Source organism: Mustelus asterias, chromosome 10 (assembly GCF_964213995.1).
Source record: "Mustelus asterias chromosome 10, sMusAst1.hap1.1, whole genome shotgun sequence".
NCBI lineage: Eukaryota > Metazoa > Chordata > Chondrichthyes > Carcharhiniformes > Triakidae > Mustelus > Mustelus asterias.
Window position 1 is genome coordinate 123396553 of NC_135810.1, and position 24521 is coordinate 123421073.

General features: G+C 49.1%; 1 protein-coding gene across 1 annotated transcript in view; it reads right to left on the reverse strand.

The window, feature by feature from the left end:
• Window positions 1–3219: 3219 nt before the first annotated feature.
• The window catches only part of arap1 (ArfGAP with RhoGAP domain, ankyrin repeat and PH domain 1), a 61606-nt gene continuing 40304 nt past the window's right edge, over window positions 3220–24521 (reverse strand). The window contains exons 14-17 of the mRNA XM_078222660.1: window positions 22945–23008; window positions 16662–16817; window positions 6896–6933; window positions 3220–3644 (exon numbers count right to left, since the gene is read on the reverse strand). Of these exons, the coding sequence (XP_078078786.1) occupies window positions 6916–6933; window positions 16662–16817; window positions 22945–23008 (238 nt within the window). The 3' untranslated portion in view covers window positions 3220–3644; window positions 6896–6915. The remainder of the gene's footprint in view (window positions 3645–6895; window positions 6934–16661; window positions 16818–22944; window positions 23009–24521) is intronic.

The window sequence follows — 24521 nt, forward strand, 5'->3', positions numbered from 1 at the left end:
GAGTTTAAAAATTGGCAAGTCATGTTGCAGCTTTATAGAAACTCCCCGGTCCCTTACCAGTCTCATCCTGTTTACCTGCTCTGGCCCGGCTTTTCTCTTCATTCTTTCTGAAATATTTTTATTCTCAAGGGGCGTGGGCAGTGCCGGCAAGGCCAGAACTCACTGTCCACCCCGAACAGAAATACCAGCTGCCTGATTCATTCTTAAATGAGGAGAAGGTGGAGAAGGTAGTCAAGAAGGCATACGGCATGCTTGCCTTCATCAACCGGGGCATTGAGCTTAAAAATTGGCAAGTCATGTTGCAGCTTTATAGAACCTTAGTTAGGCCGCACTTGGAATATAGTGTTCCTGTGCTGTAATTTTCTTTGCTTTTTGTTCTCTGGGTAAAGAGATTTCTCCTGAATTGCCAAGTGAATGTTAGCGACTATCTAATATCGACAATTCCTTACCCTGGATGCCCCTCCCACCAAAAAAATCCTGTTCTCTCCATCAGTGGGGGTAGGGCCTGGGTGGGATTGTGGTCGGTGCAGACTCGATGGGCCGAATGGCCTCCTTCTGCACTGTAGGGTTTATATGATTTATATGATTATATGAGAAAGACTTGTATTTATCTCGGGGTTTTGCTGATCCAACGTAAATTCCAGGCCGAGATGTGGGAATCATGACATCAGTTTCCACACAGCAAGCTCACACCCACTGCACTGTCATCACAATCAGGGAATCGGTCTTGTGAGATATTGACTGAGGGATAACCTCGTGCTCCACTTTGAATTGGAGCCACATGGTGTCCCCACACAGCCAGGCAGGGCCTCGGTTTAACAACTGCAACAGGGCAATGCTCCTTCGCGTTCGCACTGCAGTGGCAGCCAAGATTATTTTTTGTGGCTTAAGTGTCTTGAATTGGGTCTTGATCCCAGATCAAAGAACAAAGAAAATTACAGCACAGGAACAGGCCCTTCGGCCCTCCAAACCTGCACTGACCATGCTGCCCGACTGAACTAAAACCCCCTACCCTTCCGGGGACCATATCCCTCTATTCCCATCCTATTCATGTATTTGTCAAAACGACCCTTAAAAGTCACTACCGTATCCGCTTCCACTACCTCCCCCGGCAGCGAGTTCCAGGCACCCTCTGTAAAAAACTTGCCTCGTACATCTCCTTTAAACCTTGCCCCGTGCACCTTAAACCTGTGCCCCCTAGTAACTGACTCTTCCACCCTGGGAAAAAGCTTCTGACTATCCACTCTGTCCATGCCCCTCATAATCTTGTAGACTTCTATCAGGTCACCCCTCAACCTCCATCGTTCCAGTGAGAACAAACCAAGTTTCTCCAACCTCTCCTCATAGCTAATGCCCAGGCAACATCCTGGTAAATCTTGTCTGTACCCTCTCCAAAGCCTCCACATCCTTCTGGTAGTGTGGCGACCAGAATTGAACACTATATTCCAAGTTTGGCCGAGCTAACCTTGTGACTTAGGGGTGAGATTGGGAGCCCTTCATAATTTTGAAGCCCTCTATCAAGTAACCCCCTCCCCCTGCCTTCTCTTCCCGACAGAAAAGAGCTCCAGTCTGTTCATCTTTTCCTGAAAGCTATAACCTTCCATTTCTTACTATCCTAGCCAATCAGACACCTGGAAACATCACCACTTTGGAGATTCCCCTCAAAGCCACTCACCGTCCTGACTTGGGAAATATATCGGCCGTTCCTTCACTGGGTCAAAATCCTGGAACTCCCTCCCTAACAGCACTGTGGGTGTACCTACACCACATGGACTGCAGGGATTCAAGGCGGCGGCTCACCACCATCTTCTCAAGGGGCAATTAGGGATGGACAATAGATGCTGACCAGCCAGCGACAGCCACATCCCGTAAATTATTAAAAATATGTTCTATAAAAACTGAGGAAATTTGGGATGTCCGCTACGACTCGCATCAACCTTTACAGATGCGCCAGAGAAAGCATTCTTTCTGGTTGTATCACAGCTTGGTATGTATGGCTCCTGCTCTGCCCAAGACCGCAACGAGCTACAAAGGGTCACGAGTGTAGCCCAATCCATCACGCAAACCAGCCTCCCATCCATTGACTCTGTCTACACTTCCCACTGCCTCGGCAAAGCAGCCAGCATAATTAAGGACCCCACACACCCCGGACATTCTCTCTTCCACCTTCTTCCGTCGGGAAAAAGATACAAAAGTCTGAGGTCACGTACCAACCGACTCAAGAACAGCTTCTTCCCTGCTGCTATCAGACTTTTGAATGGACCTACCTTGCATTAAGTTGATCTTTCTCTACACCCTAGCTATGACTGTAACACTACATTCTGCACTCTCTCCTTTCCTTCTCTATGAACGGTATGCTTTGTCTGTATAGCGCGCAAGAAACAATACTTTTCACTGTATGTTAATACATGTGACAATAATAAATCAAATTAAATTTATAATAACTCCATATGAATTCCCTTTTGCAACCTGGAGACCAGAGCAGTTCAGAATCCACCTCCACAGACTGCACCTGCACAGAAACAATCTTACTTATTGGCAGATTTTGCTGTAGTGTCGTCATAAATTCTGCTTCCTATTCCTAATCGTCTGCTCCCCCCCGCTGCCGCCCCCACCCCCTGCCTGGCAAACCCCCCCACCACCACCCCCTCCTCCCCCCCCCCTGCAAAACATCCACTCACCCCCACACCCTGCCAGGTAACCCCCCCACACGCAAAACATCAAGCCGCCCCCCCACAACCTGCCTGGCAAACCCCCCCACCACCACCACCCCCTCCTCCCCCCCCCTGCAAAGCATCCACCCACCCCCACACCCTGCCCCCCCACCACCCCACCCCCTGCCAGGTAACCCCCCCACACGCAAAACATCAAGCCGCCCCCCCCACACCCTGCCTGGCAAACCCCCCTCCCCACTTCCCTCCACGCAAAAGAACACCCCCCCCCCCACACACCCTTCCCCCCCCCCCCCCCCCCCCACCACCACACCCCCTGCATGGCAACTCCCCCCACACCCTCCCCCTCCACGTAAAACATCACCCTCCCCCCCCCCCCCCCCCCCAACACCCTGCCTGGCAAACCCCCCTCCCCTCACCCCCCTTCCCCCCACACAAAAGAGCATCCCCCCACCCAGCCACCCCGCCTCCCCCCTGCTCCAGATCACTGGTGCAGCAATGTCAGTATTCACTCTGCTGATGTACACAGGACACTACAGACAGGAAGTGATTGGGAGCTGTTTCCACTCCTGGATCTATTCACATGTGGTCTGGTGAGTCAAACAGACTGGACAATTGCACAGTTTGAACATTAGGGAGTTAGGTTTGAATTAAATAAACTGGTTCTCAGCTTGCCTGGGCTGAAGGATAAAACAGATTGTAAAATATGTACAGCTTTCCGTTTAACATCTATACTACAACAGTTTTACAAAACAAATTATTAAAATCTTTTAAATAACAATGGCCTTCTTGCTGGCAATCGCTCCCAAACTCTCCCGTGGACTCTCGCCATTCCATAGTGTCAGTTCTACAGTCGCAAGGGAATCGCGAGGAGTGACGGCCAACAATAGTGGCTCATTCTTCATCTTGTCTTCCTCCTCTCTCCTCGACTAATCAATGCCTCCGGTCTACAGCTCCCAGATTCTGAGTCCCCTGGAATGGAAAGGCGGCAGTTTAATTGTTATTCCTGCCAGCTTTCTCTTGTAGTTTCTCAGTGAGATGAAGTTGTCAGCGGAAGGCCTTGTGCTTTGACCTCTCCTCTCGATGGTGTTAAAACACGCACTCACAACTCATTCGCAACCTCCACGGATCACAGGGGAAGTGAAGTAAAGTTTATTTATTAGTCACAAGTAAGGCTCACATTAACACCGCAATGAAGTTACTGTGAGAATCCCCTAGTCGCCACACTCCGGCGCCTGTTCGGGTACACTGAGGGAGAATTTAGCATGGCCAATGCACCCTAACCAGCACGTCTTTCGGACTGTGGGAGGAAACCGGAGCACCCGGAGGAAACCCACGCAGACACGGGGAGAATGTGCAGACTCCACACAGACAGTGACCCAAGCCGGGAATTGAACCCGGGTCCCTGGCGCTGTGAGGCAGCAGTGCTAACCACTGTGCCACCGTGCCATACCCAAGTTGAAGTTGGATAAAACAGAAGTTCCGCCTCAGCTGCAGTATTGTGTCCGGTTTTTGGCACGGCACCCGAGGGAGAATGTGAAGGTTTAAAACAGGGTGACAAACATTCTCACATTTGTTTCAAGAGAGAGATTTCAGCTAAAATCAGGAGTGATCTGGACACAGCAGATAGAGAGAAACTCTTCCCATTGGTGGAAGGAATAAAACCCAGAGGGCACAGATGGAGGATGATTGGCTAAAGAAGAATGGAGACACGAGGAGAAACCTCTTTACACAGCGAGTCGTTAGGATCTGGAATGTACTGTCTGAGAGTGTGGTGGAGACAGATTCACACAGCGAGTCGTTAGGATCTGGAATGTACTGTCTGAGAGTGTGGTGGAGACAGATTCACACAGCGAGTCGTTAGGATCTGGAATGTACTGTCTGAGAGTGTGGTGGAGACAGATTCACACAGCGAGTGGTTAGGATCTGGAATGTACTGTCTGAGAGTGTGGTGGAGACAGATTCACACAGCGAGTGGTTAGGATCTGGAATGTACTGTCTGAGAGTGTGGTGGAGACAGATTCACACAGCGAGTGGTTAGGATCTGGAATGTACTGTCTGAGAGTGTGGTGGAGACAGATTCACACAGCGAGTGGTTAGGATCTGGAATATACTGTCTGAGAGTGTGGTGGAGACAGATTCACACAGTGAGTGGTTAGGATGTGGAATGTACTGTCTGAGAGTGTGGTGGAGACAGATTCACACAGTGAGTGGTTAGGATCTGGAATATACTGTCTGAGAGTGTGGTGGAGACAGATTCACACAGTGAGTGGTTAGGACCTGGAATGTACTGTCTGAGAGTGTGGTGGAGACAGATTCACACAGCGAGTGGTTAAGATCTGGAATGTACTGTCTGAGAGTGTGGTGGAGACAGATTCACACAGTGAGTGGTTAGGACCTGGAATGTACTGTCTGAGAGTGTGGTGGAGACAGATTCACACAGCGAGTGGTTAAGATCTGGAATGTACTGTCTGAGAGTGTGGTGGAGACAGATTCACACAGTGAGTGGTTAAGATCTGGAATGTACTGTCTGAGAGTGTGGTGGAGACAGTCACTTTGCAGACAGAATTGACAGGCGTCACAGGGAAAGGCTAAGGTTCAATACCAATTTGTGTTTGATCGTTCCTCCTATGGAACAGCCTGGAAAATTCACAGGAACCCATCCAAACGCCAGGACCTCTCACTCAACTCACAGCCTTCCAATCCTCAGTAATCTGTATCCTCTCCTTCCCACCCATTCCCAGGAGGAGATTGGGAATGCGACCACGTGGAATGGACCAGGAGGAACGTGTCTCCAGCAATCAGTCCACCATGTCTCCTGGCTCTGTCTCAGCGCTTTCGTGGGTGGGGACCTTGTGGTGTTTAGTTATTCAATGTTTGATTGTGTGTCTGAGCAGTGTGTTTGACTCGGTAATGATGTGGAGAAGCCGGCGTTGGACTGGGGTAAACCCAGTAAGCGCTTTAACAACACCAGGTTAAAGTCCAACAGGTTTATAACAACCCGGTTTATAACAACCAAATAAACCTGTTGGACTTTAACCTGGTGTTGTTAAAACGCTTACTTTGATTCGGTAAGCCAGGGTAAGGAGAGAGAGAGAGAGGCTGAACTGACACTGGGTGATCGAAGCATGGGAGCGGTGTAAATATAACCCATATTAAACACCAATCCTCCGGAGAGTGACATCTCTGCATTTCGCCAAGGCATAAAACAGCAGAGACACACTCAAAGGTAATGTTTCGACTTTGCATCAATAAAATCATGTGAAGTCGGAGCAAGCGAAGGCCATTCAGTTTCTCGGATCTGCTCCATCATTCAATAAGATCGGGCTGATCTGACTGTGGTCTTAGCTCCACTCTCCCACCTGCCCCCCATAACCCTCCACTCCCCGTGTCAATCAGAACTCTAACTCCGCCTTGAATACACTTCTTTGAACCTTTGAATGTGATTCAGGCAGGTGTGAACACGGAGATTTAAATCAGTAAATGGCCCGGGTTGTTATTAGGCCCCTGTTGGATTTGGAGCTTTGGTTTCCTGGGCTGGGGTCAGTGTCAGGGTCAAGCAAAGATCAGCATCTCGATCCATCAATACTTCGCTCAGGATCAATGTCAAACTCACAGCCATCATCTGAATCGGGATCCATAGCTAGTTTCAGCTCAGGAGTCAGATTCCAGGAGTGAAGGTGAGTTTGTGGGTTGTAGTCAGGGTGGCAGGGTGGCACAGTGGTTAGCACTGCTGCCTCACAGCGCCAGGGACCCGGGTTCAATTCCAGCCTCGGGTCACTGCCTGTGTGGAATTTGCACGTTTTCCCTGTGTCTGCGTGGGTTTCCTCCGGGTGCTCCGGTTTCCTCCCACAGTCTGAAAGACGTGCTGGTTAGGGTGCATTGGCCGTGCTAAATTCTCCCTCAGTGTACCCGAACAGGCGCCGGAGTGTGGCGACTAGGGGATTTTCACAGTAACTTCATTGCAGTGTTAATGTAAGCCTACCCATGACACTAATAAATGAACTTGTGACTAATAAATAAATTCTTTTTTAAAAATGTAAATAAAATAGTGTCAGGGGGACTAGCGAGGGTAAATGTATGGGGTTATGGGGATAGGGTGGGATTGTGGTCTGTGCAGACTCGATGGGCTGAATGGCCTCCCTCTGCACTGTAGTATTCTATGGTTCTATGAGAGAGTGGGCTGCAGTCAGGGTCAGTTCCTGGCCAGTTTCTATCCTCACCTTAATAATACGCCAGGTTTTCAAACCTTCTTAAAGATCTAGAAAACAGCAAAGTTCAATTAGCCATAAAATAACACCAGGAAATTTCATCACCTTACTTCCTGTAACTCTGGCCCTTTTCAGAATAACTCGCCTCCTCTCCAATGGCCTCTAGATGGCTAACACCATCACGGGGTTTTATGTACAGTCACCTGGCAGCCATCTCCATGGTAACCAGAGGCAGAACACCGACAGGTGGACCCACTACTTGCCCATCGCGTCCTCAGCAACCTGCCCAGCACCACTCCCATCAGACCCCACCACACACCCTGCTGCTGAAGGATTCTCTATAACCTGGGAGCCACTTGTCCCAGAATCACTCGGGTATCCCCTCCCCCTCCCAGCCACCCTCCACCTGCCGACACTGCACTCATCTCCCAGTGCCCGCCCACCCCTCACAGGGAAACCAAAACGCCCAGAACTGTCTACCAGAGCAGGTCAGAGGTTAGGTATCCTGCGGTGAGTAACTCACCTCCTGACTCCCCAGAGCCTGTCCACCATCTACAAGGTCACAAATCAAGAGTGTGATGGAATACTCCCCACTTGCCTGGATGGGTGCAGCTCCAACAACACTCAAGAAGCTCAACACCATCCAGGACAAAGCAGCCCACTTGATTGTTACCCCATCCACAAATATTCACTCCCTTCACCACCGATGCTCAGTAGCAACAGTGTGTATCATCTACAAGATGCACTGCAGCAACTCACCAAAAATCCTTAGACAGCACCTTCCAAAACCCACGACCACTTCCATCTAGAAGGACAAGGGCAGCAGATGCCTGGGAACACCATCACCTGCAAGTTCCCCTCCAAGCCACTCACCATCCTGGCTTGGAAATATATCGCCGTTCCTTCACTGTCGCTGGGTCAAAGTCCTGGAACTCCCTCCCTAACAGCACTGTGGGTTTACCTACACCACATGGACTGCAGAGGTTCAAGAAGGCAGCTCACCACCACCTTCTCAAGGGACAATTATGGATGGACAATAAGAAAGCTGGTCCAGCCAGTGACGTCCACAAACCGTGAACAATATTTTAAAAAATGCCCCTCATGGTAAATGGTTTGCTGTCAGATGTGATTGAGTGGGTACACACACAGCTCCGAGTGAGACGGCTTGTGAATTCAAGTCATTCTCCAGAGTACCCTCCCGGTGTTGTATGGGGGGGGTTCGGGGGGGGGTGTGCTCTGCTTCTGGAGGTGCCTTCTTTTAGAGGAGATATTAAGTCGAGGCTCTGCCTGACCTCTCGAGCAAGGTGGAATTCTCGGTGCTGTCTTGGCCTCATCAGAGAAGCTCACACGTCCTGAATGATTTAAAGACACCGACCTTTGCGTGGTTTGAACCATACAAGATGCTTGCTCCTGCTTCTACCCAAGCCCACCACAACACTGTGAATCCAGACACCAATCATTAAAAACCTGCCTCTCCTTCTCACTCCAACCAGAAAACAACAAATCAGCTCATGCAACTGTGTCGTTAACCAGCAATCAAACTTTGACTGATTTGACTTGTAGAACGTCTACTCCGGCTGGGGCGAGGGGGTGGGAGTTAATTTCAAAGCATTTCAAATCGGTGTGGAGCGGATTTTTGTCTGGAACTGAGATCGGGTTCAATCCAGATCGAGTTTATTCCAGATCAGCGATTGAGAGTTCAGGGCAGGCTTATCCCAGTTTCTCGACATCTCGATTATTGTGTCTCTCCCAATCTGAATATCCCCCTCTGTTTGCTCACTCCAGAGACAATAACAGAGTCAATGCAGCACAGAAGGCAGCCATTTGGCCCATCGAGTCTATGCCAGCTCCCCAGGGAGCAATTCAAAGACTAAAAGTACAGCAGATGACCCTTCCTCAGGCTAGACATAGAACATAGATAGAACATAGAACAGTACAGCACAGAACAGGCCCTTCGGCCCACGATGTTGTGCCGACCTTCATCTGAAACCAAGATCAAGCTATCCCACTCCCTACCATCCTGGTGTGCTCCATGTGCCTATCCAATAACCGCTTAAATGTTCCTAAAGTGTCTGACTCCACTATCACTGCAGGCAGTCCATTCCACACCCCAACCACTCTCTGCGTGAAGAACCTACCTCTGATATCCTTCCTATATCTCCCACCATGAACCCTATAGTTATGCCCCCTTGTAATAGCTCCATCCACCCGAGGAAATAGTCTTTGAACGTTCACTCGATCTATCCCCTTCATCATTTTATAAACCTCTATTAAGTCTCCCCTCAATCTCCTCCGCTCCAGAGAGAACAGCCCCAGCTCCCTCAACCTTTCCTCATAAGACCGACACTCCAAACCAGGCAGCATCCTGGTAAATCTCCTCTGCACTCTCTCCAGCGCTTCCACATCCTTCTTATAGTGAGGTGACCAGAACTGCACGCAATATTCCAAATGCGGTCTCACCAAGGTCCTGTACAGTTGCAGCATAACCCCATGGCTCTTAAACTCCAACCCCCTGTTAATAAAAGCTAACACACTATATGCCTTCTTCACAGCTCTATCCACTTGAGTGGCAACCTTTAGAGATCTGTGGATATGGACCCCAAGATCTCTCTGTTCCTCCACAGTCTTCAGAACCCTACCTTTGACCCTGTAATCCACATTTAAATTTGTCCGACCAAAATGAATCACCTCACATTTATCAGGGTTAAACTCCATTTGCCATTTTTCAGCCCAGCTTTGCATCCTATCTATGTCTCTTTGCAGCCTACAACACCCCTCCACCTCATCCACTACTCCACCAATCTTGGTGTCATCAGCAAATTTACTGATCCACCCTTCAGCCCCTTCCTCTAAGTCATTAATAAAAATCACAAAGAGCAGAGGACCAAGCACCGATCCCTGCGGCACTCCGCTAGCAACCTGCCTCCAGTCCGAAAATTTTCCATCCACCACCACCCTCTGTCTTCGATCAGATAGCCAGTTACCTATCCAATCGGCCAACTTTCCCTCTATCCCACACCTCCTTACTTTCATCATAAGCTGACCATGGGGGACCTTATCAAACGCCTTACTAAAATCCATGTATATGACATCAACCGCCCTACCTTCATCAACACACCTAGTTACCTCCTCAAAAAATTCTATCAAATTTGTGAGGCACGATTTGCCCTTCACAAATCCGTGCTGACTATCCCGGATTAATCCGCATCTTTCTAAATGGTCGTAAATCCCATCCCTAAGGACCTTTTCCATCAATTTACCAACCACCGAAGTCAGACTAACCGGTCTATAATTACCAGGGTCATTTCTATTCCCTTTCTTAAACAGAGGAACAACATTTGCCACTCTCCAGTTCTCTGGCACCATCCCCGTGGACAGCGAGGACCCAAAGATCAAAGCCAAAGGCTCTGCAATCTCATCCCTCGCCTCCCAAAGAATCCTAGGATACATTTCATCAGGCCCAGGGGACTTATCGACCTTCAGTTTATTCAAAACTGCCAATACATCCTCCCTCCGAACATCTATTTCCTCCAGCCTATTAGCCTGTAACACCTTCTCTTCCTCAAAAACATGGCCCCTCTCCTTGGTGAACACTGAAGAAAAGTATTCATTCATCACCTCGCCTATCTCTACTGATTCCATACACAAGTTCCCACCACTGTCCTTGACCGGCCCTATCCTCACCCTGGTCATTCTTTTATTCCTCACATAAGAGTAAAAAGCCTTGGGGTTTTCCTTGATCCGACCCGCCAAGGACTTCTCATGTCCCCTCCTAGCTCTCCTCAGCCCCTTTTTCAGCTCGTTCCTTGCTAACTTGTAACCCTCAGTCGAGCCATCTGAACCTTGTTTCCTCATCCCTACATAAGCTTCCCTCTTCCTTTTCACAAGACATTCCACCTCTTTTGGGAACCACGGTTCCCTCACTCGGCCATTTCCTCCCTGCCTGACAGGGACATACCTATCAAGGACACCCAGTATTTGTTCCTTGAAAAAGTTCCACTTTTCATCAGTGCCTTTCCCTGACAGTTTCTGTTCCCATCTTATGCCCCCTAATTCTTGCCTAATCGCATCATAATTACCTCTCCCCCAATTGTAAGCCTTGCCCTGCCGTCCGGCCCTATCCCTCTCCATTGCAATAACAAAAGACACTGAATTGTGGTCACTATCTCCAAAGTTCTCTCCCACAACCAAATCTAACACTTGGCCCGGTTCATTTCCCAGTACCAAATCCAATGTGGCCTCACCCCTTGTCGGCCTATCCACATATTGTGTCAGGAAACCCTCCTGCACACACTGCACAAAAAGTGCCCCATCCAAACTATTAGACTCGAAACGTCGGCTCTATTCCCTCTCCACAGATGCTGTCAGACCTGCTGAGATTTTCCAGCATTTTCTGTTTTTGTTTCAGATTCCCAGCATCCGCAGTATTTTGCGTTTATTTTATTAAAAAGTACAGCACAGGGACAGGCCCTTCGGCCCTCCAAGCCCGTGCCGATCATGATGCCCCAACTAAACTGAAAAATAAACCTCCTGTCCTTACCCGGTCCGTATCCCTCTATTCCCTCCCTATTCATGCACCCATCCACATGCCTCTTAAATGTTGCTAATGTGCCTGCTTCCACCATCTCCCCTGGCAGACGTGGCTCAGTGGGAACACATTCAGCTCCGAGTGAGACGGGTTGTGAGTTCAGGTCACTCTCCAGAGATCTGAACCCATGATCTAGGTTTACCCTCCCGGTGTAGTACGGGGGGACGGTGGGGGGGACAGGGGACGGTGGGGGGGGGGGGGGTGCTCCACGTCCGGCGGTGCCATCTTTTAGGTGAGACATTAAATCGAGACTCTGTCAGTCACTCCCATTCCATCGTTCAATCCCATAGTCTTCAACTTCCCATCCAATTTCCTTCTAAAATTGCTGACCACGCCTGCTTCTCACAACCTCTTGGCCTCTCCAGAGTGTCACAGTCCGGAATATTCTAGATCTCTCCTAATTCCATGGTTTGGAATGTTCCAGATTGCTCCATCAATCGGTTCCTATCTGGATTATTCTCCAGGTTGGAGCTGGGATGGGCCACAGTTCCACATCAATCCTACAGCACTTGGTTCTTTTCTAGACAGTTCAGTAAAACAGTCAAAGCCTTGATTCCGTTTCCCAAATCGGACACAGATTAGATGATTTATCCCGATTGGACAGATGCAGAAAGGGCGTAATTGAGCGAGAGTGAGATGGTAGCATAATGTCCCTGGCTGAGTAATCCCGAGGCCCCACACGATAAAGCTCTGGGGACACAGGTTCAAACCCCACCACGGCGGCTGGTGGAATTTAAACTCAATTAATAATTTCAATTGGTTAATTTTTAAAAATCTGGAATTGAAGCTAGTCTCAATAATGGTGACAATGAAACTATCAACGATTGTCGGAAAAACCCATCTGGTTCACTCATGTCCTTGAGGGAAGGAAATCTGCCGTCCTTACCCGGTCTGGCCTACATGTGACTCCAGAGCCACAGCAATGTGGTTGAGTCTCAACTGCCCTCTGAAATGGCCGAGTGAGACACTCAGTTCCAGGGGCAATTAGGGATGGGCAACAGATGCTGCCCCAGCCACCGACACCCACATCCCAAGAAAAGGAATTTAACAACAGCTTTGAGTTGGGATTGGATGTTGGCATGGAAACCTCCCTTTTACTGATTGGGAGATTCTTGGAATCAAAATTCTTGGGGTAACACAGTGGTTAGCACTGCTGCCTCACAGCGCCAGGAACCCGGGTTCGATTCCCGGCTTGGGTCACTGTCTGTGTGGAGTTTGCACATTCTCCCCGTGTCTGCGTGGGTTTCCTCCGGGTTCTCCGGTTTCCTCCCACAGTCCGAAAGACGTGCGAGTTAGGTTGATTGGCCATGATAAGTTGCCCCTTTGTGTCAGGGGAATTAACTAGGGTAAATACATGGGGTTATGAGGGTAGGGTCTGGGTGGGATTGCTGTCGGTGCAGGCTCGATGGGCCGAACGGCCTCCTTCAGCACTGTAGGGATTCTAGGAAAACTATTTCCGAAAGGTATGGGTAATAAATGTTTACAGAAGCACTAATTCACGATCCTGGAACAATCTTACTGATGGGAGTCATAGATTGAGGTTTTATTTTAGGCAAATTTGGAACAATTGCTGGGAATGGAATGTTGTCCCAGGGTCCAAGGGTTTTATTGGAGGGCTCCCAGCTCAAACACTGCGTTTGGGGAATTTGAAAATAAGGATGAGAATTGTTAAACTAAGTCATTCTTTAAGCAGGAGCCAATGTGGGTCAGTTAGTACAGGAGCAATCCGGGAACGGGAACCAGTTACAACATGAGTGGCAGGTACCATAGAAACGTCACAGTACAGAAGGAGGCCATTCAGCCCATCTTGTCCATGAAAGCCCAAGGGCGGCACGGTGGCACAGTGGTTAGCACTGCTGCCTCACAGCTCCAGGGACCCGGGTTCGATTCCCGGCTTGGGTCACTGTCTGTGCGGAGTTTGCACATTCTCCTCGTGTCTGCGTGGGTTTCCTCCCACAGTCCAAAGGTGTGCGGGTTAGGTTGATTGGCCGTGCTAAATTGCCACTTGGAATTGGGGAACCAGCAGGGTAAATATGTGGGTTTCCTTATCCAGGGACTTGTTTCCAGGGAAGTGGGGCAGCAGGAATCAGCCAGGGTTAAAGGATAATGCCCCCATCACCGACCTTAGCACAGAACACAAATCAATTCCAATCCAGCAGATAAATATTAAATATCAGACGGATTGTCTGATACACAGCACATCAAGTCAGAGAGGCTTACAGCACGGGAACAGGCTGGGAGAGGGGAAAGCAAAATAAACTGACATTCTCTCTATGAAACTCCAATAAGCAATGGGAATGTGAGAGACAGAGAGAGGGAGAGAGAGAGAGAAACAGAGAGAAAGAGAGACAGAGAGAAAAAGAGAGAGAGACACACACACACACACACACACACAGAGAAACAAAGGGAGAGGGAGACAGAGACAGACAGAGAGATAGAAAGGGAAAGAGAAAGGGAGAGAGATGGGAGAGAGACAGAGAGACACAGAGACAGAGAGACAGAGAGACTGAGGACTGAGAGACACAGAGACTGAGAGACACAGAGACTGAGAGACACTGAGACACAGAGACACAGAGACTGAGAGAGACAGAGACTGAGAGAGACAGAGACTGAGAGACACTGAGACACAGAGACACAGAGACTGAGAGACACAGAGACTGAGAGACACAGAGACTGAGAGACACAGAGACTGAGAGACACAGAGACTGAGAGACACAGAGACTGAGAGACACAGAGACTGAGAGAGACAGAGACTGAGAGAGACAGAGACTGAGAGAGACAGAGACTGAGAGAGACAGAGACTGAGAGAATCAGAGACTGAGAGAATCAGAGACTGAGAGAATCAGAGACTGAGAGAATCAGAGACTGAGAGACAGAGACAGACAGAGAGAGAGAGCCAGAAATCAGAAATGTCAGCAATCAATCAATTTTCTTTAATTTTTCCCAGCAATCATTCGTCACGAGCACATCAGCAGAGCCCTGTGTGAGGTGAGTCTGGCACTGTGCGGCCATCATTAATAATTCCCGATAATGAAACAGAGTGCAGGCCAGTTCAATGAGGTCCTATTGAGAGGAAGTCTCTTAGCTGTTCACTCACCCTCAGTTACACACTGAGAGAGCTCCAGGGTGCCATTCCCACACTCTCTGTAATAATAATCAGCGTCCTTCGCAACCCCCAAACACGCACTTGCAGAGAAACCTGTCAGCTCTGCTCCGAAAATGATCCGGGCACCACACCCTCCAGCTTGGGGTGGGTCTCCCTTCAGTCCGGTGAAGGATTCTGGGACCATGGGCATTGCGTAGAGTTCAAGTACAGATCACTCCAAATCTACTTGAATGACAGAACAGCTTGGAGGGGCCAAATGGCCTCCAAATGACCTTTTTAATCTCACAAAGAGAATGATTGTACAGCAGAATGATTGGTGAGCTCTTGGGATAGGCTGTTTACATTGAGATAGAGCCTGCCACAACCTGAGGGCATCAATAAGTGTTTCCCAGCCAGTGAAGCCTTTTGGAAACAAAGGCAGGACGGTAATGTCAGAAACACGGCAGCCATGTTGTGCATAGCAAGATCCCACAAACAGCAATGTGATCACTGCCATTTAATGGGTATCTGTTGCGATGTTGATTGAGGGATAAACATTAGTCAGGACATCGGGAGAAAAACCCCGATCTTCTTCAAAACTAGTGGCAGTGGGATCTTTCACATCCACTGGGAGCTCTAGAATAGCAGGCTCAAGGGGCTGAATGGCCTACTCCTGCTCCCATGGTCCAGAGGGAGCTTGGTTTTAATGTCTCCTCTGAAAGATGGCACCTCTGACAGTGCTGCACTCCCTCTATCCACACTGGGAGTGTCAGCCAGGAATCTTCTGCTCAAGTCTCCATAGTGGGATTCGAATGCACGACCTTCAGACTCCAAGGCCAGTGGGGTGGCACGGTGGTTAGATTCTGAGGGGGCTTCACAGGGTGGATTCTGAGAGGATGTTTCCCCTCGTGGCAGAATCTAGAACCAGGGGCACAGTTCAAAAATAATGCACCTTCCATTATGTATGACTGGGTGGCACGGTGGCACAGTGGTTAGCACTGCTGCCTCACAGCGCCAGGGAGCCAGGTTCGATTCCTGGCTTGGGTCACTGTCTGTGCGGAGTCTGCACGTTCTTCGTGTGACTGCGTGGGTTTCCTCCCACAGTCCGAAAGAAAACAGGCGCCGGAGGGTGGCGACTAGTTAAGTTTATTTATTAGTGTCACAAGTGGGCTTACATTAACACTGCAATGAAGTTGCTGTGAAAATCCCCTAGTTGTCACACTCCGGCGCCTGTTCGGGTACACGGAGGGAGAATTTAGCACGGCCAATGCACAGGTGGACATGCATCCACCCTGAGAGAAACTTCTATTCGTTCACGGGGTGTGGGCGTCGCTGGCTAGGCCAGCATTTATTGCCCATCCCTAACTGCCCCTTGAGAAGGTGATGGTGAGCTGCCTTCTTGAACCCCCGCTGCAGTCTATGTGGTGTAGGTACACCCACACTGCCGTTAAGGAGGGAGTTCCAGGATTTTGACCCAGCGACAGTGAAGGAACAGCCGATATATTTCCAAGTCTGGATAGAGAGTGGTGGTGGTGAGTGAGTGAGCTAAACTGCCCGCAAACTCTCCCAAGAACAATCCAGAAGCGCAGGCTCCCATTTCATCAGTCAAGAATTCTCAGCTCCAGTGTCAGGGCAGGAGAGTGGTGGATCGGTAATGTCACTGGGCTTGTAACCCGAGGCCCAGGCTCCGGGGGAACACGGGGTCAAATCCCACCACGGCAGCTGGTGGAATTTAAATTCAATTGATAAATCTGGAATATAAAGCTAGTCTCAGTAACGGTGACCATGAAACCCATCTGGGTCACTAATGTCCCTTTAGGGAAGGAAATCTGCCGTCCTTCCCCGGTCTGGCCTACATGTGACTCCAGAGCCACAGCAATGTGGTTGACTCTCAACCACCCTCTGAAATGGCCGAGCGAAACACTCAGTTCAAGGGCAGTTAGGGATGGGCAGTAAATGTTGGCCCAGCCAGCGACACAAACAGGTCTGGAAGATTAAAGAGAAACATCACCCCACCAGGATTCACCCTCCCACACCACCTCTACCCACAGGGCACCCTGCTCGTGACCAAGGATCTGAATCAACGGGGTTTGATTGGCACTCACAGACAGATGATCCGCAGAGAAAGCAGCCACACTGTTCCTCATCTCATTTGCATTTCCCCGCAGAGGGATGAGGGAGATGTTACTAAACCTGGAATCTGGAGGCGTGCGGGAGGCCCGAGAGCTTGAAGAGTGTGAGGGCCACACATTCCCATCATTCTGAGAAAATTAAAACAACACAAATTAATTCAGCAGCAGAGACAGAGAGAGAGACAGAGAGAGAGACAGAGAGAGAGACAGAGAGAGAGACAGAGAGAGAGACAGAGAGAGTCATAGAGGTTTACAGCATGGAAACAAGCCCTTCGGCCCAACTTGGCCATGCTGTCCTTTTTTAAACCCCCAAGCTAATCCCAATTGCCCACATTTGGTCGATATCCCTCTATACCCATCTTACCCATGTAACTATCTAAATGCTTTTTAAAAGATATAATTGTACCCACCTCTACTACTACCTCTGGCAGCTTGTTCCAGACACTCACCACCCTCTGTGTGAAAAAATTGCCCCTCTGGACACTTTTGTATCTCTCCCCTCTCACCTTAAACCTATGCCCTCTAGTTTTAGACTCCCCTATCTTTGGGAAAAGATATTGACTATCTAGCTGATCTGTGCCCCTCATTATTTTATAGACCTCTATAAGGTCACCCCTCACCCCCCTATGCTCCAGAGAAAAAAGTCCCAGTCTATCCAGCCTCTCCTTATAGCTCAAACATCAAGTCCCGGTAGCATCCTAGTAAATCTTTTCTGCACTCTTTCTAGTTTAATAATATTCTTTCTATAATAGGGTGACCAGAACTGCACACAGTATTCCAAGTGTGGCCTTACCAATGTCTTGTACAATTTCAACAAGACGTCCCAACTCCTGTATTCAATGTTCTGACCGATGAAACCAAGCATGCCGAATGCCTTCTTCACCACTCTGTCCACCTGTGACTCCACTTTCAAGGAGCTATGAACATGTACCCCTAGATCTCTTTGTTCTGTATCTCTCCCCAGCGCCCTACCATTAACTGAGTAAGTCCTGCCTTGGTTCAATCTACCAAAATGCATCACCTCGCATTTTTCTAAATTAAACTCCATCTGCCATCTTCAGCCCACTGGCCCAATTGATCAAGATCCCGTTGCAATCAGTGTCCACTATGCCACCAATCGTGGTGTCATCTGCAAACTTACTAACCATGCCTCCTATATTCTCATCCAAATCATTAATATAAATGACAAATAACAGTGGACCCAGCACTGATCCCTGAGGCAACCGCTGGTCACAGGCCTCCAGTTTGAATAACAACCCTCAACAACCACCCTCTGGCTTCTGTCAAGAAGCCAATTTTGTATCCATTTAGATACCTCACCCTGGATCCCGTGAGATTTAACCTTGTGCAACAACCTACCATGCGGTACCTTGTCAAAGGCCTTGCTAAAGTCCAACTTACCCACCATAGATGTGAGGCTCATTGGCCTGAGAGACAAAGAGAGTGAGACAGAGAGAGAGAGAGAGACAGAGAGAGAGAGAGAGAGACAGAGACAGAGAGAGAGAGAGAGAAAGAGAGAGAGAGGGACAGAGAGGGACAGAGAGAGAGAGGGAGACAGAGAGAGAGAGAGACAGAGAGAGAGAGAGACAGAGAGAGAGAGAGAGAGAGACAGAGAGAGAGAGAGAGCGACAGAGAGAGAGAGACAGAGAGAGAGAGACAGAGAGAGAGAGACAGAGAGAGAGAGACAGAGAGAGAGAGACAGAGAGAGAGACAGAGCGAGAGAGACAGAGCGAGAGAGACAGAGCGAGAGAGACAGAGCGAGAGAGACAGAGCGAGAGAGACAGAGCGAGAGAGACAGAGACAGAGACAGAGACAGAGAGACAGAGAGAGAGAGACAGAGACACACAGAGAGAGAGAGAGACAGAGACAGAGAGAGAGGGAGACAGAGGGAGAGAGGGAGACATAGAACATAGAACATAGAACATAGAACATTACAGCGCAGAACAGGCCCTTCGGCCCACGATGTTGCACCGACCAGTTAAAAAAAAAACTGTGACCCTCCAACCTAAACCAATTTCTTTTCGTCCATGAACCTATCTACGGATCTCTTAAACGCCCCCAAACTAGGCGCATTTACTACTGATGCTGGCAGGGCATTCCAATCCCTCACCACCCTCTGGGTAAAGAACCTACCCCTGACATCGGTTCTATAACTACCCCCCCTCAATTTAAAGCCATGCCCCCTCGTGCTGGATTTCTCCATCAGAGGAAAAAGGCTATCACTATCCACCCTATCTAAACCTCTAATCATCTTATATGTTTCAATAAGATCCCCTCTTAGCCGCCGCCTTTCCAGCGAAAACAATCCCAAATCCCTCAGCCTCTCCTCATAGGATCTCCCCTCCATACCAGGCAACATCCTGGTAAACCTCCTCTGCACCCTCTCCAAAGCCTCCACATCCTTCCTGTAATGTGGGGACCAGAACTGCACACAGTACTCCAAGTGCGGCCGCACCAGAGTTGTGTACAGTTGCAACATAACGCTACGACTCCTAAATTCAATCCCCCTACCAATAAACGCCAAGACACCATATGCCTTCTTAACAACCTTATCTACTTGATTCCCAACTTTCAGGGATCTATGCACACATACACCTAGATCCCTCTGCTCCTCCACACTATTCAAAGTCCTCCCGTTAGCCCTATACTCAACACATCTGTTATTCCTACCAAAGTGAATTACCTCACACTTCTCCGCATTAAACTCCATCCGCCACCTCTCGGCCCAACTTTGCAACCTGTCTAAGTCTTCCTGCAAACTACGACACCCTTCCTCACTGTCTACCACACCACCGACTTTGGTGTCATCAGCAAATTTGCTAATCCACCCAACTATACCCTCATCCAGATCATTAATAAATATTACAAACAGCAGTGGCCCCAAAACAGATCCCTGAGGTACACCACTTGTAACCGCACTCCATGATGAATATTTACTATCAACCACCACCCTCTGTTTCCTATCCGCTAGCCAATTCCTGATCCAATTTCCTAGATCACCCCCAATCCCATACATCTGCATTTTCTGCAGAAGCCTACCATGGTGAACCTTATCAAACGCCTTACTAAAATCCATATATACCACGTCCACTGCCTTGCCCCCATCCACCTCCTTGGTCACTTTCTCAAAAAACTCAATAAGGTTAGTAAGGCACGACCTACCTGCCACAAAACCATGCTGACTATCACCTATCAATTCATTACTCTCCAAATAACTATAAATCCTATCCCTTATAATTTTTTCCAACATCTTGCCGACAACAGAAGTGAGACTCACCGGTCTATAATTCCCGGGGAAGTCTCTGTTCCCCTTCTTAAACAATGGGACAACATTCGCTAACCTCCAATCTTCTGGTACTATACCAGAGAGCGCGAGAGGGACAGAAAGAGAGAGAGGGACAGAGAGAGAGAAAGGGACAGAGAGACAGAGAGAAAGGAGAGAGAAAGAGACAGAGAGAGAGAGAGAGAGAGAGGAACAGAGAGAGAGACACAGGGAGAGACAGAGCGAGCGAGTCAGTTAAGAGAGGAACACGACCCATTACACTGGACCGTGGTCTTGACCCGCATCCCTCACCCTCACACACCCACCGTCTCCCCATTTCGTTCAGGTCCGGGCAATTTACACACAAAAAGAATCCAGAAACTGAAATTTAATGAATCACCGGATAATCGGAACTTGTGATACTGACTAAGGATAAACATTGGCCAGGAGACCGGAGAGAAACTCCGCTCGTAATCAGAATGGTGCCTGTGGGATCCTGATATCAACCTGAAGCAGCAGAGGGAGCCTCACTTAACATCGCATCTAATCCTCAGCACTGACCCTTCTGACAGTGCGGCGCTCCCTCAGTACTGACTCTCTGACAGTGCGGCACTCCCTCAGTACTGACCCTCTGACAGTGCAGCACTCCCTCAGTACTGACCCTCTGACAGTGCAGTGCTCCCTCAGTACTGACCCTCTGACAGTGCGGCGCTCCCTCAGCACTGACCCTCTGACAGTGCGGCACTCCCTCAGTACTGACCCTCTGACAGTGCGGCACTCCCTCAGTACTGACCCTCTGACAGTGCGGCACTCCCTCAGTACTGACCCTCTGACAGTGCGGCACTCCCTCAGCACTGACCCTCTGACAGTGTGGCACTCCCTCAGCACTGACCCTCTGACAGTGCGGCACTCCCTCAGTACTGACCCTCTGACAGTGCGGCACTCCCTCAGCACTGACCCTCTGACAGTGCGGCACTCCCTCAGCACTGACCCTCTGACAGTGCGGCACTCCCTCAGCACTGACCCTCTGACAGTGCGGCACTCCCTCAGTACTGACCCTCTGACAGTGCGGCACTCCCTCAGTACTGACCCTCTGACAGTGCGGCACTCCCTCAGCACTGACCCTCTGACAGTGCGGCACTCCCTCAGTACTGACCCTCTGACAGTGCGGCACTCCCTCAGCACTGACCCTCTGACAGTGTGGCACTCCCTTTCCTGCAGTGAGACAGATTCCGCTCACAAACCTGGCCACAGTTTGAGAATTTAAATTCGAATTCCATTTTTTAAAGCAATCTGGAAGTCAAGTCTCGAGGTGGCCAGCTCCCTGATTATCGGAAAAACCCCATCTGGTTCACGAATGTCATTTCGGGAAGGAAATCTGTCGTGCTTCCCCGGTCTGGCCTACATGTGACTCCAGGGACACAGCAATGTGGTTGACTCTGAACTGCTCTCTGAAATGGTCTGGCAAGTTTGATGAATGTGTTTTTAATGCTTTCTGAAGGCAGCTCACCGAGTCAGGGCAGCAGGGAACGGACAATCAATCCTGAGCTGGCCAACAAAGTCCACACTCCATGATCAGAAACAAGAAAGAAATGGGAACAGGAGGAGGCCATTCGGCCCCTCAGGCCTACTCTGCTGTTCAGTATCATGGATGATCTGATTGTGGCCTGTTCTCCACTTTCCTGTCTCTTCACCATAACCCTCGACCCCCCCCTAAAAACTCTGTCTAACTCGGCCTTGAATATATTCAGTGACCCACAGCCCCCACTGTTCTCTGGGGGAGAGAATTCCAAACACTAACCACCCTCTGAGGGAAGAAATTCCTCCCCATCTCCATCTTGAATTAAAGATTTTTTTTTTAAGTTCATTTATTTGTGTCACAAGTGGGCTTACATTAACACTGCAATGAAGTTACTGTGAAAATCCCCTTGTCGCCACACTCCGGCGCCTGTTTGGGTACAGAGGGAGAATTTAGCATGGCCAATGCACCTAACCAGGACTTCTTTTGGAGGGTGAGGGGAAACCGGAGCACCCGGAGGAAACCCACGCAGACACGGGGAGAATGTGCAGACTCGACACAGACAGTCACTCAAGGCCTGAATCTGAGGTTGTGCCCTCTGGTTCTAGTTTCTCCGACTAGTGGAAACATCCTCTCCACGTCCACTCTATCCAGGCCTCGCCGTATCCTGTAAGTTTCAATAAGATCCCACCTCATCCTTCTAAACACCAACGAGTACAGACCCAGAGTCCTCAACCGTTCCTCATACGTCATGCCCTTCATTCTTATAACCCCATATATTTACCAGTTAATTCCCCTAACCCGCACATCTTTGGACTGTGGGAGGAAACCCAGTAAGAAGTTTAACAACACCAGGTTAAAGTTCAACAGGTTTATTTGGTAGCAAAAGCCACACAAGCTTTCGGAGCTCCAAGCCCCTTCTTCAGGTGAGTGGGAATTCTGTTCACAAACAGAGCATATAAAGACACAGACTCAATTTACATGAATAATGGTTGGAATGCGAATACTTACAGCTAATCAAGTCTTTAAGAAACAAAACAACGTGAGTGGAGAGAGCATCAAGACAGGTTAAAAAGATGTGTATTATCTCCAGACAAGACAGCAGACACCCACGCAGACACGCAAACTCCACACAGACAGTGACCCAAGCCGGGAATCGAACCCGGTCCCTGGCGCAGTGAGGCTGCAGTGCTAACCACTGTGCCGCCCCGTTATAAATAATGAAAGGTGCATTATTTTTAAACCGTGTCCCTTAGTTCTAGATTCCCCCGCGAGGGGAAACATCCTCTCAGCATCCACCCTGTGAAGCCCCCTCAGAATCTTATGTTTCAATAAGATCCCCTCTCATTCTTCTAAACTCCAGTGAGTCATGCTGGGATTTAACTTGCAGTTAATGGAAGATGAGATAGTTAGTGGATGTGGGGAGGAGGGGATGGTATGTAACAGTGGAACAGTGAGAGTCTAAAAATATTTACCTGCACATATAAGAAGGTCGCAAACCACTCTCGCTGCTCCATCTGAGTGTCACAGCACACATACCTGAAAATAGAACAATGCAACATTCAACATTTGTCGGCAGTTTAGAAGCACCAGACATTTCATACACCCCATATCAGCACAGGGTTAGATACACTGTCCCCATCAAACACTCCCAGGACAGGTACAGCACGGGGTTAGATACAGAGTAAAGCTCCCTCTACACTGTCCCCATCAAACACTCCCAGGACAGGTACAGCACGGGGTTAGATACAGAGTAAAGCTCCCTCTACACTGTCCCCCATCAAACACTCCCAGGACAGGTACAGCACGGGGTTAGATACAGAGTAAAGCTCCCTCTACACTGTCCCCATCAAACACTCCCAGGACAGGTACAGCACGGGATTAGATACAGAGTAAAGCTCCCTCTGTCCCCCATCAAACACTCCCAGGACAGGTACAGCACGGGGTTAGATACAGAGTAAAGCTCCCTCTGTCCCCCATCAAACACTCTGGGTCACTAACTGTCCTTTAGGGAAGGAAATCTGCTGTCCTTACCCGGTCTGGCCTACATGTGACTCCAGAGCCACAGCAATGTGGTTGACTCTCAACTGCCCTCAGGTAACTAGGGATGGGCAATAAATGCTGACCAGCCAGCGACGCCCATGTCCCAGAAATTAATTTAAAAAACACTCCCAGGACAGGTACAGCACGGAGTTACAGACTGGAATCTAAGCGTGGGGTTTGGGGTGGGTTATATATAGAATAACAAATACCCAGGAGAGAGTTACTGTCTGGAATATAATCGAGCAGTTTGTGGTAGTTTATATATAGATTAACAGATACCCGGGAGAGAGTTACTGTCAGGAATCTAATCGTGGGGTTCGGGATGGTTTATATATAGAATAAAAGAAACCTGGGAGTGAGTTACAGACTGGAATCTAATCCAGGGGTTTATATATGGAGTGACAGGTCCCCGGGAGTGAGTTACAGACTGGAATCTAATCCAGGGGTTTATATACGGAGTGACAGGTCCCCGGGAGTGAGTTACAGACTGGAATCTAATCCAGGGGTTTATATATGGAGTGACAGGTCCCCGGGAGTGAGTTACAGACTGGAATCTAATCCAGGGGTTTATATACAGAGTGACAGGTCCCCGGGAGTGAGTTACAGACTGGAATCTAATCCAGGGGTTTATATATGGAGTGACAGGTCCCCGGGAGTGAGTTACAGACTGGAATCTAATCCAGGGGTTTATATATGAAGTGACAGGTCCCTGGGAGTGAGTTACAGACTGGAATCTAATCCAGGGGTTTATATACGGAGTGACAGATACCCGGGAGTGAGTTACAGGCTGCAGTCTAATCCAGGGGTTTATATACGGAGTGACAGATACCCGGGAGTGAGTTACAGACTGGAATCTAATCCAGTGGTTTATATACGGAGTGACAGATACCCGGGAGTGAGTTACAGACTGGAATCTAATCCAGGGGTTTATATACGGAGTGACAGATCCCCGGGAGTGAGTTACAGACTGGAATCTAATCCACGGGTATATATACGGAGTGACAGATCC